At 41.2% G+C, this 16,146-nt stretch overlaps 1 protein-coding gene across 1 annotated transcript in view; it reads right to left on the reverse strand.

Moving 5' to 3' along the window:
• Positions 1-16,146, reverse strand: part of LOC124789559 (potassium voltage-gated channel subfamily KQT member 5) — a 506,704-nt gene that overhangs the window by 277,546 nt on the left and 213,012 nt on the right. The window contains exon 4 of the mRNA XM_047256963.1: positions 4,428-4,612. Coding sequence (XP_047112919.1) covers positions 4,428-4,612 — 185 coding nt within the window. The remainder of the gene's footprint in view (positions 1-4,427; positions 4,613-16,146) is intronic.

Genomic DNA, 16,146 nt, shown 5'->3' on the forward strand with positions numbered 1-16,146 from the left:
AACTACCAAATTTGTAAGTTGCGATATGGAAAAATGGCCCATTACCCCTAATGCAACAGTAATATGAAGAAATAATGAAGTACTTGTAAAATTCACGGAAAGATAAAAAGTGAAGCAAATAGCAAATGTAAAAGAAATTTTTATGAGTGAATTTTTTTCCATCATCTTTTTTCTTGTCGCTCTCATGCAAATGTGACCGATTTACGCTATCTTGGATTTTTTCATAGCATATAGGTGCTTACATTTTTTTCCACAAGAAATCTGGCAACATTGCTGTGACGTATGGGTTTGCCTCACGCCCCAGAAATATGGCAACGATTTAGACTACAACCAAACCCTGCAAACGTAACTACTCATGACAGACCTGCTTCACACAGATGCAATGAATTTTTGTTAAACTTGAGTAATACTTGTAGAAAGCGCACTGTGGAGAAACTGTGCCTAATAGATGACGCTGAGACAGACAGTCGAACTGATTAAGTTTTGTCGAGAATGTGCCAAATACAGGAAAACCAATGAAGAAATGATGAAGAAAACTAACCTTTTTGTATCATCAATTTGAAAGTGGCTGTATCTTTTGCAACATTGCATCGTCAAAAAGTGAATGATATTTACATATGATTTCTTTACAAAGTTCGATTATCGCAGCAAACAGTGGTTTATCTCCGTCTCACTTCCTTGTTGAAATCGAGTAATTAATAATTTAATTCGATAAAAAAAAATGCTGCACAACCTATGGACAAGAGTTTCGGGCAGCCTGTAGGTACCTGCGACCGACTCTGACAGAAATCCACACCAGAATAACTTGAGCCCACGTTTTATATTCATCCCTGTACCTACAACAGAACCACCTGAAGTAGCATCATGAAACAATAGCACAACAAAGAAATTATAGTTATTTAGTTCGTTACAGTGATGTCTATCTGAAGTAGATGTCGAACTCCAGTCGTCTAAACGTGCCGGCCAAATAATTTCGTAGTTCTCATCTTGTTCAACTACAGCATGGGGACCACGAACTGTTACTACAACGTCAACGAAAGAACTTTCTGTCTCTGAGCCCATATGAGCCTGTTACATGACATATTAACGATATCTGGAGAACTAAAACATGAACTGTTTCAAGACAAGTAGAAAAACTGGTGATACTTCTGCTGTGTAATTTAAAACATTTCGTGTAACCAGGACATTGACAAGATGACCAGAAAACTGATTCTACTTTATTTCACTTATTCTGTATTTACAGTATCCATTGTAGTGCAAAAGAACGCCATGAGCTGCAGCATACGTCAATTAATTACGTGCAGTATTAGCGAAGCCTTTAAACAAACGCAATTCGTAAAATCAAGTGTTGTAAACAATGCAGACGCCGCTTTAATCATGTTGATATCATGTTCTCAGAAAGCCACGGCTGATAACATAAAGTATGAATAAAGCGAATATTCATCACGTATAAAGTGATACTAAAACTTCGAAGGAACTCAAATCTCAAGTTATAGCGATATATTGTTTACATATTTGGAATCTAAAGCAATGAGTGGCCTACTAACATCTCTGTTGCCAGGAAAATTATCTGCGCTTATGTTGCCTATTTTGACAACACAGATACGTGTACGATGTGACAGATAAATGATTTCGGGTAAAGCGTTGCAGATGCCTGTCAGTTTCCAGCAAGGATACGCAGAGAAGGTGCAAAACACATGAAATATTTCTGAAGCACTAAATTTTCTGCTGTTGTTTTCTGAGAGAAAACAAAAAGACAGTAAAGTCTGTAGTATTCGTGAAGATAACAATTCTTCAGGCTATGCAGCGTCTTCTAATGAAGTATTGTAGTCTCATGCTGATCTTATATTCCGTACCTAGGCCACTCTTATAGTCCACGACTTAATCTGAAATGGGGAAATAATTTCAGGTTATGAACGGACCGATGGAAGTTTTTTGCCTTACTACAACATGGCAGCTGATAGGTATCCGCAGGCACGCTATGCAGGGTGATTTTTTCTTCCGTGTACAAACTCTAGGATTGATAGATCGGAACAAAAAAGTCTAACGAACTTACATCCGAAAATGCATAGTTTCGATGCTAGATACCATTTATTCAATCATATTTTGTTACAGAGACTGCAGTCTAATACGGGCTGAACCATGGAGCCACAATTACAGTATGAATGGTTTCCTCCTAGAGGGTGTTACTGTTCCTCATACGTAATGCCCTAGCGCCGTCCTGCCATAGTAGTTGGTAATGTTGTGTCCAGTTCACTTCTCTTGCTGACTCAACTTGTAGTGGATGTCATACAGCGTTGTACACAATGGTTCCATGTTCGAATCGAGAGCTTGTGTTGACGTGGTGTTTACTTACGTAAAGGCAAATGACAGCCGGCCGGTGTGGCCGTGTGGTTCTAAGCGCTTCAGTTTGGAACCGCGTGACCGCTACGGTCGCAGGTTCGAATCCTGCCTCGGGCATGGATGTATTTGATGTCCTTAGGTTAGTTAGGTTTAAGTAGTTCTAAGTTCTAGGGGACTGATGACCTCAGATGTTAAGTCCCATAGTGCTCAGAGCCATTTGAACCATTTGCAAATGACAACAGGCGACGGCAGCAAAGTTCTCTGCTGACAACAACCACAGCAGTCAATGTTTGCAACAGTTTTTCGCCGTTTGTCTGAGACAGAGTCGTTTCAGGAAGCAGGAAATCATGAAGGAAGTATCCGAAATGTGGAATGCGACCGCCATGTAAGTACCAGGCAGTTGGTCCGCCAGTACAGGGGGAGCCAGACCATCGTGTGGAACATTCTCAATGACAATTGCTACTACACTTATCACTTACAGCGTGAGCAGAGCTTACTAGAGACAGACTTCCTACAGTGGAAGCAGTTTTGTCACTGGTTTCTTCACCAGGCAACCACGATTCCGGGATTTTCGTCACCCATCCTATTTACAGATGAGACTACCTTTACGCGGAATGGTATCTTCAGTTTTCATAACAGTCATCTGTGGGATAGTACGAGAACCCCCGTGGTATGGTGACAGGGAATCATCAGCATCGGTGCATGAATTCGTGGGATGGGATAATTGGCGACCGTATTTTGGAACCAGTCTTCCTTCCAAGCAACCTAACAGGACAGAACAATCGGCGTTTCTAGCGGGTGACTTCACCTTTCCTGCTGGAAGAAGTGCCATTGGTGATTCGAAGGGTTAGTGGTTGATGCATGATGGTGCTCCAGCCAATTCGCCGTGTCGTCTCTGATGGACGGATCGGGCGAGGCGGTCCAGTTGCGAGGCCTGCTGATTCACCGGATCTCAACGCGTACGATTTCTGGTTATGGGAGCATCTCAAAACTTTCGTGTATACAGAGCTCATTCCAGATGTGGAGACACTGGAGCAGCGTTTTCATGCTGCGTTTGAGACCGTTCGGATGCAGCCTGGCCGATGTGAACTTGTGAGACAGAACATGCTATGGCGCGTAGAGTCATGCGTTGAGGCACACGGAAACCACTTTCTACTCATACTGTACCTGTGGCTGCAAGTTACAGCGCGTATTAAACCGCAGTGTCGGTAAGAATGTATGATTGAATAAATGGTCTCTATCTTGGAAACCGTGTATTTACGGACCTAAGTTCATTAGATCTTTTCTGTTCCGCATCCTCTCGTCCATCATTCCCCAGAGTTTGCACACGGTGGAAATTATCATCCTATATTTCTGTAATCAGAGACCGGAGTTTCACATCCCGCTGGTATGGTCATCGTTGGTTGTTTACTTAATTACATGTTCAGTATATAATATTCACTTTAGAATGTGGAACGCGTATTTGGCGCTACGATCTTTTCGATATTCCGACCAAGGATACGACAAACTTCGCTAAGACAAAGATAGCGAGAGACTCACAGACAGAGATATGCCTGTATGTGCAGCGATAAGCGACTGTTGTAGGTAAATATCTTACACTTTTGGAGATGGGTTGTTGCAGAAGATACAGCTCTCTCTCTCCGCCCAAACAGGCCTCGAAAGGCCTAATGATATCGACCGGGCGCCGTCTCATCTTCAGACGATAGACGCCAGCGGAAGATGCAGCCACCTTCCAAATTGCCTCCGAACATAATGTGCAGATCGCCGAGAATTCGCAGTAGAGACAATGAAAGAGATGTACGTTAGAATATTCAACTAGGCTAAAAATGTTGTAGAGTGGAATTCGTATAATTTACTGTCCTCAGTATAGCAGTTAATTTATCATTTTTATCATTATTCATTGTCGTAAATCGGCATATGTTATGAACGTTTATGAAGCACTGTATTTGAGAAGAGTTCTTGGCATTTGTTAAAGCTGTGAATAAACTGATGTAACTGAGGGTGATCTCAAAACTGCAATCCTCGAAGAGGCTGTAGTGGGGCTGGGAGAACGGGGCGGGGTGCGAGCTGTTGTAAATACGTACGAGGGCGGGCTGGGCAGCGGCACCTGGTGGATCTTCCACGTGGCCACCGACATGGAGTGCTCGTCGGCGGCGTAGCAGCGCCAAAGGCTCTGGATGAGGGTGGCTGCGGGCTGCCGCCGGCGGATCATGTGCTTCTGCCGCTGCTGCTGCTGCACCTTGAGCGCGAAGCCCGAGCCCAGAATGCCCTGCGGACACAGCGCGCAATCACCAGCTACGACAACCTGCAATAAACGTCTCCAGCACGTTTCATTCAGTAAATAAAATGCCATGATGAGCCAAACTATGTTCACCATAACCTTGTGGCACACTAGAAAGGTGACGCGGTAAGGAGTAAACAGTGAAGAGCCAAAGAAACTGGCACACTTGCCTAATATCATGTAGGGCCCCCGCAAGCACGCGCAAGTGGTGCTACACGACGTGGCATTGACTCCAATGATGTCTGAAGTAGTGGTGAAGGGAACTGACGTCCTGAATCCTGCAGGGCTCTCCATAATTCCGTAAGAGTACGAAGGGATGGAGATCTCTTCTGAATGGCACGTTGCAAGGCATCTCAGATATGCTCAATAATGTTCATGTCTGGGAACTTTGGTGGTCAGAGGAAGTGTTTAAACTCAGAAGTGTGTTCCCGGAGGCATTATGTACCAATTCTGGACGTTTGGGTTGTCGCGTTGTCCTGCTGGAATCGCCCAAGTCTTTCGGAATGCACAGTGACCGTGAATGGTTGCAGGTCAGCAGATAGGATGCTTAAGTACGTGTCACCTGTCAGAGTCGTATCTAGTAGACCTCTATCCGCTCGATACAATTTGAAACGAGACTCGTCCGACCAGCCAACATGTTTCCAGTCATCGACAATACAATATCGGCATTGACAGGCCCAGGCGAGGCATAAAGCTTTGTGTCGTGTAGTCACTAAGGGTACACGAGTGGGCCTTCGGCGACGAGAGCCCATATCGATGATGTTTCGATTTATGGTTCGCACGCTGACACTTGTTGATAGCCCAGCATTAAAATCTGCAGCAATTTGCGGAAGGGTTTCACTTCTGTCACTTTGAACGGTTCTCTTCAGTCGTCGTCGGCACCGTTCTTGCAGGACCTTCTTTCGGCCGCAGCGATGCCGGAGATTTGATGTTTTACCTGATTACTGATATTGACGGTACACTCGTGAAATGGTCGTACGGAAAAATCCTCGCTTCATCGCTACCTCGGAGATGCTGCGTCCCACTGCTCGTGCGACGACTGTAACACCACGTTCAAACTCACTTAAATCTTGATAACCTGTCATTGTAGCAGTAGTAACCGATCTAACAACTGCGCTAGACACCTGTTGTCTTATGTAGGCGTTGCCGACCGGAGCGCAGTATTCTGCCTGTATACATATCTCTATATTTAAATATGCATGCCTATACCAGTTTCTTTGGTGCTTTAATGTATAAGCGGAGCAGGTTACTGTGTCTCGGAGCCTGGGAACAAGCATCTCAAAAATGGCAAACCTAACCGCCAATTCCCCTGTTAGGGATAAGAAAAATCGTTCTTTTATAAACGATATCGGTTTTTTAGTTATGAATAACTGGTATTTTGGTGCAAGTTTGCTCTCGGTTATAACGACGTTCTCATTTTTTTTACTAATAAGCAGGTAAAAAAACCAAAATATCAATTAGTCATAACAGCAGTACTAAAATTTTTTAAAGAACGAGTAATTTTTATTCGTTAGAATTTTCATTCCTTTGAAATGTCGCGTTATTATAGAAAATGGGAAAAGCGATCTGTGCTATTTTAATATCAATGCCGTTAGAAAAGAGCAACAAACACATGGCGTAAAAATTGGTACCATATGGCATGTTCCATAATTAGCAGCGTGCGAGACTTGTCCCATCTGTTCTTTGTGGTAGATTCTCGCAGTCGTCGTCGGATAGTAGCTGTATTATAGATTGGCCCCATCTGTAGCCTGTAAGTGTATTACAGAGTGCGGTCTCATTGAAGTATACTGTCCAATTTGCTTTAAAATGTTAAAAGCTGGAGGAACCAAAACCAATTTGTGTCCTTATAAGGGAAAACGGAAAACTTAACAATTCGTTCATAGTTTGCAATGAATATAGGAAGCAGCTGATCTGCTGCCTATGTCTCAATAAAACACCTTTGTCTGCTTGTAGCCCCTGAAAACGGACAAATTAAAGCTAAAAACAGAATTATTCCACCACAGATTTCACCCTTTAGCAGCAAAGTGCGTGATGTGCAAATAATGGTATAAACTTCGATTACAACATGACTTTTGAGCACAATTTGAAAAAATTAGAATCAGTACGACAATACTGGTGTTTTTTTATAGTAGTCAACCACTTATCACTTTTCGAGAAAAACAGCGAACGGTGGGTGGGCTAAGTTTTCTTTTATTTGTATGTTTAATATTTTGACATTACACATCGTGAAACTGAGGGAGTCAAAATTTTTAAGTCGTCGCTCGATTTCTATGTTTATCCAGGAAATGCTAGGAACAAAAAGCCGAAATTCGTTTAATTCGGAAACTGGTTATTTTAATATTCCGGCTAAATTGGGTTAAAAAACAGATATAACCGAAAACCAGCTGATTCACCGGCAACCGCCATTCCTGTCCACTGTCTATGCCGTATAAACATATGAAAAGTGTTTATAGGACGGTGAAATCACGAACAGGCAACGAAGTGTTAACCGTTCACGCCTCACCCCAGAACGTGGAGGTCGGAGTCTCGCCGCTCTGTGCAGGAAGATAGGCGGTGATATTTGCCAGACCTGACGATACAGTACAATGCTGGAGCAGGCACAAGTGTTTCGGAACACACCGGTCGGCGCACATTGCTGAATGTGAGGCTCCTACACGTTTCTGTACTGACCGAAGGAAATCGTCAGTTACGATTACAGTGCGCCCGGGATTATCGAACTAGACCGTTGATCAATGGAAATGTTTCGCCTGGTTGGACGCGAACCACATGCGTCGCTGCATGCTTGATGTTTTCCACGACAGCGATGGCATCTTACCTACCGATAACTATCCGTGTCCAGGAACACAATCACGCTGTAGTGGCTGAGGGGTTAGTAGTTAACCCTGACGCCGGTGTCTTGGCCAAAAAATTCACCCGGTCTAAACTGGGCGGAACACATCTGCGATGCTATCAGGCCCCAGGAGTGCTCCCACCAACCACTGTCCTGTAACTGACGAGAATTACCTCGTACCTCCCGATACCTAAGAAGCACGTATCGAATCTATGACTTGGAGAATCGTTGCTGTACTGCATCCAAACATAGAGCAACACGCTGTAAGTAGGCGATGACAATAATTTGGCTCATAACTGTATGCGAATAGGATGAATCCTTGACTAATAGAACTCAGTATGCTTTACTAAACGGTGAATGCTCTACGGAAACAAAAGTAAAATCCAGTGTGTCCCAATGAACCATAACGTGACCGTTAATAATATCAGCATACTTAATTTAGCAGACATGATCAGTAGCACTACAGCACTGTTCGTTGGTGAAGCTGCTGTCTACAGGAAAGTAACGTAAGGAAATGCAAAAAGACTGTGACAAAATTTCTACTTGGCGTAAATAGGAGCAATTTTTTCAAATGCGAATAAATACAAAGTACTGCCTATCACTACTAGAAAGCACCCTATAGAGTCCGATTATAAGTGCTCAACATTTTGAATACTTAACATCGTGTAAGAGTTTACGGGTATACGAAATGGGATAACCATGTAAACTCAGTGTGGAACGCCACACCAAGTAGGCATTCCAAGATACATCGAACGGAGTTACAGACGCGCTACTAGGATCGTAACACGCTAACGTACCTCATACAAAGATGTAGCATAAATGCTCGAGGAACTTAAATGGTAGTCCTTGGAAGAGAAACGACGTAGTTCTCGCGAAACCCTGTTGAGTAAACTTATGAAATATGTATTCTAGGGAAAATGTGTGACCATAGTATATGAATGATGATAATAAGAGACTCCGGTGAGTTCACTGCCACGTAGGCGGTCATTTTTCCTTCACTTAGTATGCAAACGGAATAGAATATAAATTCGATCCTTGCTTGTACTGTCCGCCATACATTGCACAGTGCTTGTGGAGTGTTATATAGTTGCCAGTGTAGGAAAGATACAAAACATATGCAGACAGGATATTTCACGTACAACGCAAGTGAAAAAGTGAAAAACGGTTCTGCATCAGATGAGCGATTCACATACCATTGCTCGAGTCAGCACAAGAACTGAAAGACTGGCAGCCTGTGCACGAAATGAGATTAATCCTGAATTTCTCGTTTTCCTTTGAAAAAAGTATTTTTTATGGAACATGGCTGCATTTATCGGCATACTTGAACTAGCAGAAAAATCTACATCGGGATTCTTAACGTCCTCAGCAGTTATATAAAGAACCTATTGATGATGTGAAAATAGGAGTATATGGACAGTTAGTACAAATCGAACGATTACAACGATCTTTCACCAATTAATCATAACTCCTTATAGGTACTTGAAAAATATAATGGTAGCTTTTATCAGAGATCTCACATCCTATGACTTCATAACCATATATTCCGCAATAACGTAAGATTATGTATTATAATTATTGTTTATAATACTTCTTCTGACCAGAGTTTATTTTTCATTGTCAAAAAACATGTCTGTTGTACAATATAAATGAAGAGTACTAGTTTTAACACCATCTCAGAAAAAATTCCATTTAACCTGTAATACAGTGTAGTTTAATTATTTATTGTGCTTAGCATAGTCCATTGTGTAATATATAATTTCAACGTTAAGAGACAACTTTGAGCACAACACTCTGTTAAAGTGATTGTATCTTCGACTATAATGTTTGGTTACCTAATAACCAGTGTCCCTTTCAGACGTTAGTCAATTGTTTGTTGAAGATGACATAATAAGCGTATAACTAGTTCGATAAAAGAAAAATAAGTAGAGCAAAAACAGTGTACTTGTTATTCAACCTTACAATTTTTCAGAGAAACAACTACGGTTATTTCATGCAGGGAAATGCAAAAGCTCACTCTGCCAACGTGTCTAACAGTGATACCACTACGGTCTCTGTACGTTCCTGTAAATGGCTATTCTTCGTTTCTGATACAAACTTCTGCCCTCAGAACTATGCTAGTGACATCCGAGACAAAAAAATTTATCAAATGGTATTCCGATTTGGAGAAAGTAGAAACTGTTGCTTATCTTTTGAGGGAAACTACAAGTGAACCAATGTAGCACGATATTTGGAAATCAATGGATACTCTTCGTGATAAAGACGTTGTAGTATGCGTCGTATTCGCAAGGTGGTTCAAATTATTGCGAACATATTCTTTCGGAGCTTCATGCGGTGTAAGTCATTTCATAAAGCACAGATGTGAATGACTGGCGACAACAGTAAAGTCAGTAGCAAACGGTAAGACCATATGTTACACAGCCTTCAGGAAATACATCAGTTCGGAAATGTAAAAACCTTGCAGTCTGTGCACTAGCTGCCTGTTTTTACCCATAGATGTTCAATAATATCGTCTGTAGTGAAAGAAAAAAATCAAGAGAACGAAATCTGGGTACTAGATAAGTGGCCATTCGAAGCGTTCTAAGAAAGAAGACTGATAACCTTGGAGCAGGCAGTGAAATATACATATAACTTCACACTGGCAGTTGAACGTCATCCATTACAGATTCAAGAGGAAACACACACTGTTGAAAAATACTACTACTTACTGACTTCTACTCTCAAAGTTGCAAGACCCATGCTACTATGCACATCCAGAACTTGTATTCAGCTTGATTCTCATCGACCCGCTGCTCCGATTAAGGGGCACCATTGCTAAAAATTGGGGCCTTCTTACTCATTAATACTGCTCAATGTGTTCTCTCAAATTAACTCATGCGGAGTGAAACCTCACTTAAAGGAGGCATTCATCGATTATTAACAGGCCTCTCCTACGATGAACACTATCCTCATAAGGCATTTGGCCTTCCTTATCAATGTTATCCCCCTCCCCCCCATGAACCACGGACCTTGCCGTTGGTGGGGAGGCTTGTGTGCCTTAGTGATACAGATAGCCGTACTGTAGGTGCAACCACAACGGAGGGGTGCCTGTTGAGAGGCCAGACAAACGTGTTGTTCCTGAAGAGGGGCAGCAGCCTTTCCAGTAGTTGTAGGGGCAACATTCTGGATGATTGACTGATCTGGCCTTGTAACACTAATCAAAACGGCCTTGCTGTGCTGGTACTGCGAACAGCTGAAAGCAAGGGGAAACTACAGCCGACATTTTTCCGATGGCATGCAGCTTTACTGTATGGTTAAATGATGATGGCGTCCTCTTGGGTAAAATATTCCGGAGGTAAAATGGTCCCCCATTCGGATCTCCGGGCCGGGACTACTCAAGAGGACGTTGTTATTAGGAGAAAGAAAACCGGCGTTTTACGGATCGGAGCGTGGAATGTCAGATCCCTTAAAAAAGGAAATGGATAGGTTAAAGTTAGATATAGTGAGAATTAGTGAATTAGAAGGCAGGAGGAACAAGACTTATGGTCAGGTGACTACAGGGTTATAAATACAAAAGCAAATAGGAGTAATGCAGGAGTATGTTCAATAATGAACAAAAAAAATAGGAGTGCGGGTAATCTACTTCAAACAGCATAGTGAACGCATTATTGTGGCCAAGATGGACATTAAGCCCACGCCTACTACAGTAGTACAAGTTTATATGCCAACTAGCTCTGCAGATGATGAAGAGACTGATGAAATATGTATGTTGAGATAAAATAAATTATTCAGATAGTGAAGGGAGGCGAAAATTTAATAGTCATGGATGACTGGAATTCGACAGTAGGAAAAGGGAGAGAAGGAAATGTAGTAGGTGAATATGGATTGGGGGGAAGAAATGAAGAGGAAGCCGCCTGGTAGAATTTTGCACAAAGCATAACTTAATCATAGCTAACACTTGGTTCAAGAATCATGAAAGAAGGTTGTATACATGGAAGAAGCCTGGTGATACTAGAAGGTATCAGATAGATTATATAATGGTAAGACAGAGATTTAGGATTCAAATGGTTCAAATGGCTCTCAGCACTATGGGACTTAACATCTGTGGTCATTCAGTCCCCTAGAACTTAGAACTACTTAAACCTAACTAACCTAGGGACATCACACACATCCATGCCCGAGGCAGGATTCGAACCTGCGACCGTTGCTATCACGCGGTTCCAGACTGAAGCGCCTAGAACCCCACAGCAACACCAGCAGGGCGAGATTTAGGAACCAGGTTCTAAATTGTAAGACATTTCCAGGGGCAGATGTGGACTCCGACCACAATCTATTGATTATGAACTGTAGATTAAAACTGAAGAAACTGCAAAAAGGTGGTAATTTAAGGAGATGGGACCTGGATAAACTGACTAAATCAGAGGTTGTACAGAGTTTCAGGGAGAAAATAAGGGAACAATTGACAGGAATTGGGGAAAGAAATGCAGTAGAAGAAGAATGGGTGGCTTTGAGAGACGAAATAGAGAAGGTAGCACATGATCAAGTAGGTAAAAAGACAAGGGCTAATAGAAATCCTTGGGTAACAGAAGAGATATTGAATTTAATTGATGAAAGCCGAAAATATAAAAATGCAGTAAATGAGGCAGGCAAAAAGGAATACAAATGTCTCAAAAATGAGACCGACAGGAAGTCCAAAATGGCTAAGCAGGGATGGCTAGAGGACAAATGTAAGGACGTAGAGGTACATATCACTAGGGGTAAGATAGATACTGTCTACAGGAAAATTAAAGAGACCTCTGGAGAAAAGAGAACCACCTGCAAGAATATCAAGAGCTCAGAAGGAAATCCAGTTCTAAGCAAAGAAGCGAAAGCATAAAGGTGGATGGAGTATACAGAGTGTCTATACAACGGCGATGTTCTTGAGAAAAATATTATAGGAATGGAAGCGAATGTAGATGAAGATGAAATAGGAGATATGATACTGCGTGAAGAGTTTGACAGAGCACTGAAAGACCTGAGTCGAAACAAGGCCCCGGGAGTAGACAACATTCCATTAGAACAACTGACAGCCTTGGGAGAGCCAGGCCTTACAAAACTCTACCATCTAGTGAACAAGATGTATGAGACATGTGAAATACCCTCAGATTTCAAGAAGAATATAATAATTGCAATCCCAAAGAAAGCAGATGTTGACAGATGTGAAATTAACCGAACTATCAGTTTAATAAGCCACGGCTGCAAAACACTAACGCGAATTATTTACAGACGAATGGAAAAACTGGTAGAAGCCAACCTCGGTGAAGATCAGTTTGGATTCCGTAGAAATGTTGGAACACTTGAGGCGGTACTGACTGTACGACTTATCTTAGAAAATAGATTAAGGAATGGCAAATCTGCGTTTCTAGAATTTGTAGACTTAGAGAAACCTTTTGGCAATGTTGACTGGAAAACTCTCTTTCGAATTCTGAAAGTGGCAGGGGTAAAATACAGGGAGCGAAAGACTATTTACAATTTGAACAGAAACCAGATGGCACTTATATCAGTGGAGGGGCATGAAAGGGAAGCAGTGGTTGGGAAGGGAGTGAGACAGGGGTGTAGCCTATTCCCGACGTTATTCAGGCTGTATGTTGAGCAAGCAGTAAGGGAAACAAAAGAAAAATTTGGAGTAGGAATTAAAATCCATGGAGAAGAAATAAAGACTTTGCGGTTAGCGAATGACATTGTAGTTCTGTCAGAGGCAGCAAAGGACCTGCAAGAGCAGCTGAACGGAATGGACAGTGTCTTGAAAGGAGGATATAAGATGAACATCAACAAAAGGAAAACGAGTATAATGGAATGTAGTCGAATTAAATCGGGTGATGCTGCGGGAATTAGATTACGAAATGAGACGCTTAAAGTAGTAAATAAGTTTTGCTATTTGGGGAGCAAAATAACCGATGATGGTCGAAGTAGAGAGGATATAGAATGCAGACTGGCAGTGGCAAGGAAAGCGTTTCTGAAGAAGAGAAATTTGTTAATATCGAGTATAGATTTAAGTGTAAGGAAGTCGTTTCTGAAAGTATTTGTATGGAGGGTAGCCATGTATGGAAGTGAAACGTGGACGATAAATAGTTTAGACAAGAAGAGAAAGGAAGCTTTCGAAATGTGGTGATACAGAAGAATGCTGAAGATTAGATGGGTAGGTCACATAACTAATTAGGAGGTACTGAATACAATTGGGAAGAAGAGAAATTTGTGGCACAACTTGACTAGAAGAAGGGATCAGTTGATAGGACGTGTTATGAAGCATCAAGGGATCACCAATTTAGTATTGGAGGGCAGCGTGGAGGGTAAAAATCGTAGAGGGAGACCAAGAGGATAATACACTAAGCAGGTTCAGAAGGATGTAGGTTGCAGTAAGTACTGGGAGATGAAGAAGCTTGCACAGGATAGAGTAGCATCGAGAGCTGCAGCAAACCAGTCTTTGGACTGAAGACCACAACAATAAGATCAATGGTATCAGTAGTATTATTATTATTACGCATTTTCGCCTCTATGATAGTGGTTGACTTGAATGTTACATGATTATTCATTTTTTCTTGTTTCCTTCTTTTTCTCTTCTCAAAACCTCTTCATTCTTTGATTGTGTTCCTGTACTCTTTCCTCTAATCATATTTCCCCAGTTTTCTTTCTTTCTTCTAGTTCAAATTGCGTGTTCATAATTTTATTTCTGAATTTCTCTCTTTCAATGATCATTTAAATACTGATCCCTGCTTGTTTTGGATATCCTTATACTTTTGGAACCAGTTTTTTTAAAAAATTGAACCGTCTGCTACGTCAAAAATCCTATTTGTGAATCTGTTGATGTTCATTCTATGTACGTAGCCATAAGATGTTAGTCGGCGTTTTCTGATCGTGTCTGTGAGACTATTAGTGCGTTCATGTATTCTTTGGTTGGTCTCTTCACTTTCTAATTTTTCTGTCTCCGTGATGCCTGATGCTTCGATTGTGGTCGTTTCAGATGCGTAGAGTGCTTCTGGTAGTGCAACTGTACTGTAGTACCTGAGTTTGACTTGTCTTGAAATGTTTCATTTATTGTAGTGCGTCCATGTCACTATATACCCTTTCTGAAGTTTGTGTGTTCTTTCTGTGTTGGGTACCTTGTTTGACCCTCCTATTTGTATACATTCTCCAATATATTTGAATTTTTCCTCTCTTTAACCTTTTCATATTCTGTGTACTTGACTTGGTTGTTTTTGTTCTTTCTCTCCATATATTGTGTTTCCTCATGATATCTGTAGACATGTGTTGGTAGAGACCTCATGTATGTATTACAGTAATTCTTGTGCTTCTTGTCTATTGTTGCTCAGCACTGCCAGGTCATCTGCAAATGCCAGGCATTTTACGATCGTCTTGTTCCCACACATTCTTCCTAACTGATTTCCTTTTACTTTTCCTCCCGTTGTTTGATGATTTTGTCCAAGACCGTGTTGAATAAAAGCGGTGAGTGACAATCTCCTTGTCTGGCCCCTGTATGTATCTCGAATGGATCTGAGATTTCACCCATAAATTTTATTTTGAATGTGGTGCCTGGAAGGGTTTGTAGTATGAGTGTCCAATTTTTCAGTTTATTCCATATTCTTGTAGTGTGTCAAAGAGAATCTGACTGTCTATGGAGTCGTAGGTCTTCTCAAAGTCCACGAATGTGACTACAGTGTTGTTCGTCCGTCTAACATTCAGGGCCTTCGCTGATGAAATTCACCTATTTTTCTATCAGTTTGTGGTTATAGGTTGTCGAGTAATGCCTTGGAGAGAATTTTGTAGGTGAGTTGTGATAAAGAGGTGCCTCTCTAGTTGTTAGAGTCTGTCTTGTAGGTCTTTTGTGGCGAAAGTGAATCAACGCATATTTTCATTCCTGTGGATTTTTCTCTGTATTTAATATTTGCGTGAGAATTTTATGGATTTTCTTTGTGATGGTTTGGTCTTTGAATTTCCAGATCTTGGAGACAATGACGTCTTTTCCTGGGGCTCTGTTGTTTTTAGCTGTTTTGTAATCTTTTCTACATCTGTAATTGAAGGCGGTTTTGAGTCTGGGTTTGGTACTGTTTTCTCGAAGTGTAATTTTTCTTTAAGCTTCTCGTAATCGACGGGTTTATCAAAATAGTTTTTAAGAATTTTGCAGTTTTCTTTAGTATTTGTTTCCAATGACCCATCTGTTCTTTTGAAGCAAATACTTGGGGACTAATAACCCTTTATATTTTTCCTGAATAAATTGTAGAAGTTTATTATGTTACTTTCTTTGAAGTTTTCCTCGATTACGTTTAGTATATTTTTGTCATATGTCCTTTTCACTCTTCTGATAATTTTTGATGATTGTTTCTGTGGATTGTGACCCTTTTGTTCTGTTACTGCTAAACTTCTTCCAGGTCTGGATTCTATGCTCAATGGCCTGATCACAAGTTGCGTTCCACTAATTATGTTTTCGCTTCTTAGGAGGTTGATCCCAGAGCATTGCATTTTGAATTGTCTTCGCTAGGTGTGTCCAGTTTTCGGTTGTAAGTTGATTAATTTCTTCAATAATTTTGTCTTTGTTTATCTTCAGGTATTATGGGTCCGGTCTTATAATTTTTTTCTGTTTCTTGGGAGTGGCCAAATTTTTACTTGTAGCAAACGATGGTCGGCTTCGAAAAATCCTTTGTGTGTATTCACATTCAGCATTTCGCTTTTATATTTGTTT

Source organism: Schistocerca piceifrons, chromosome 3, assembly GCF_021461385.2.
Source record: "Schistocerca piceifrons isolate TAMUIC-IGC-003096 chromosome 3, iqSchPice1.1, whole genome shotgun sequence".
Taxonomy (NCBI): Eukaryota; Metazoa; Arthropoda; class Insecta; order Orthoptera; family Acrididae; genus Schistocerca; species Schistocerca piceifrons.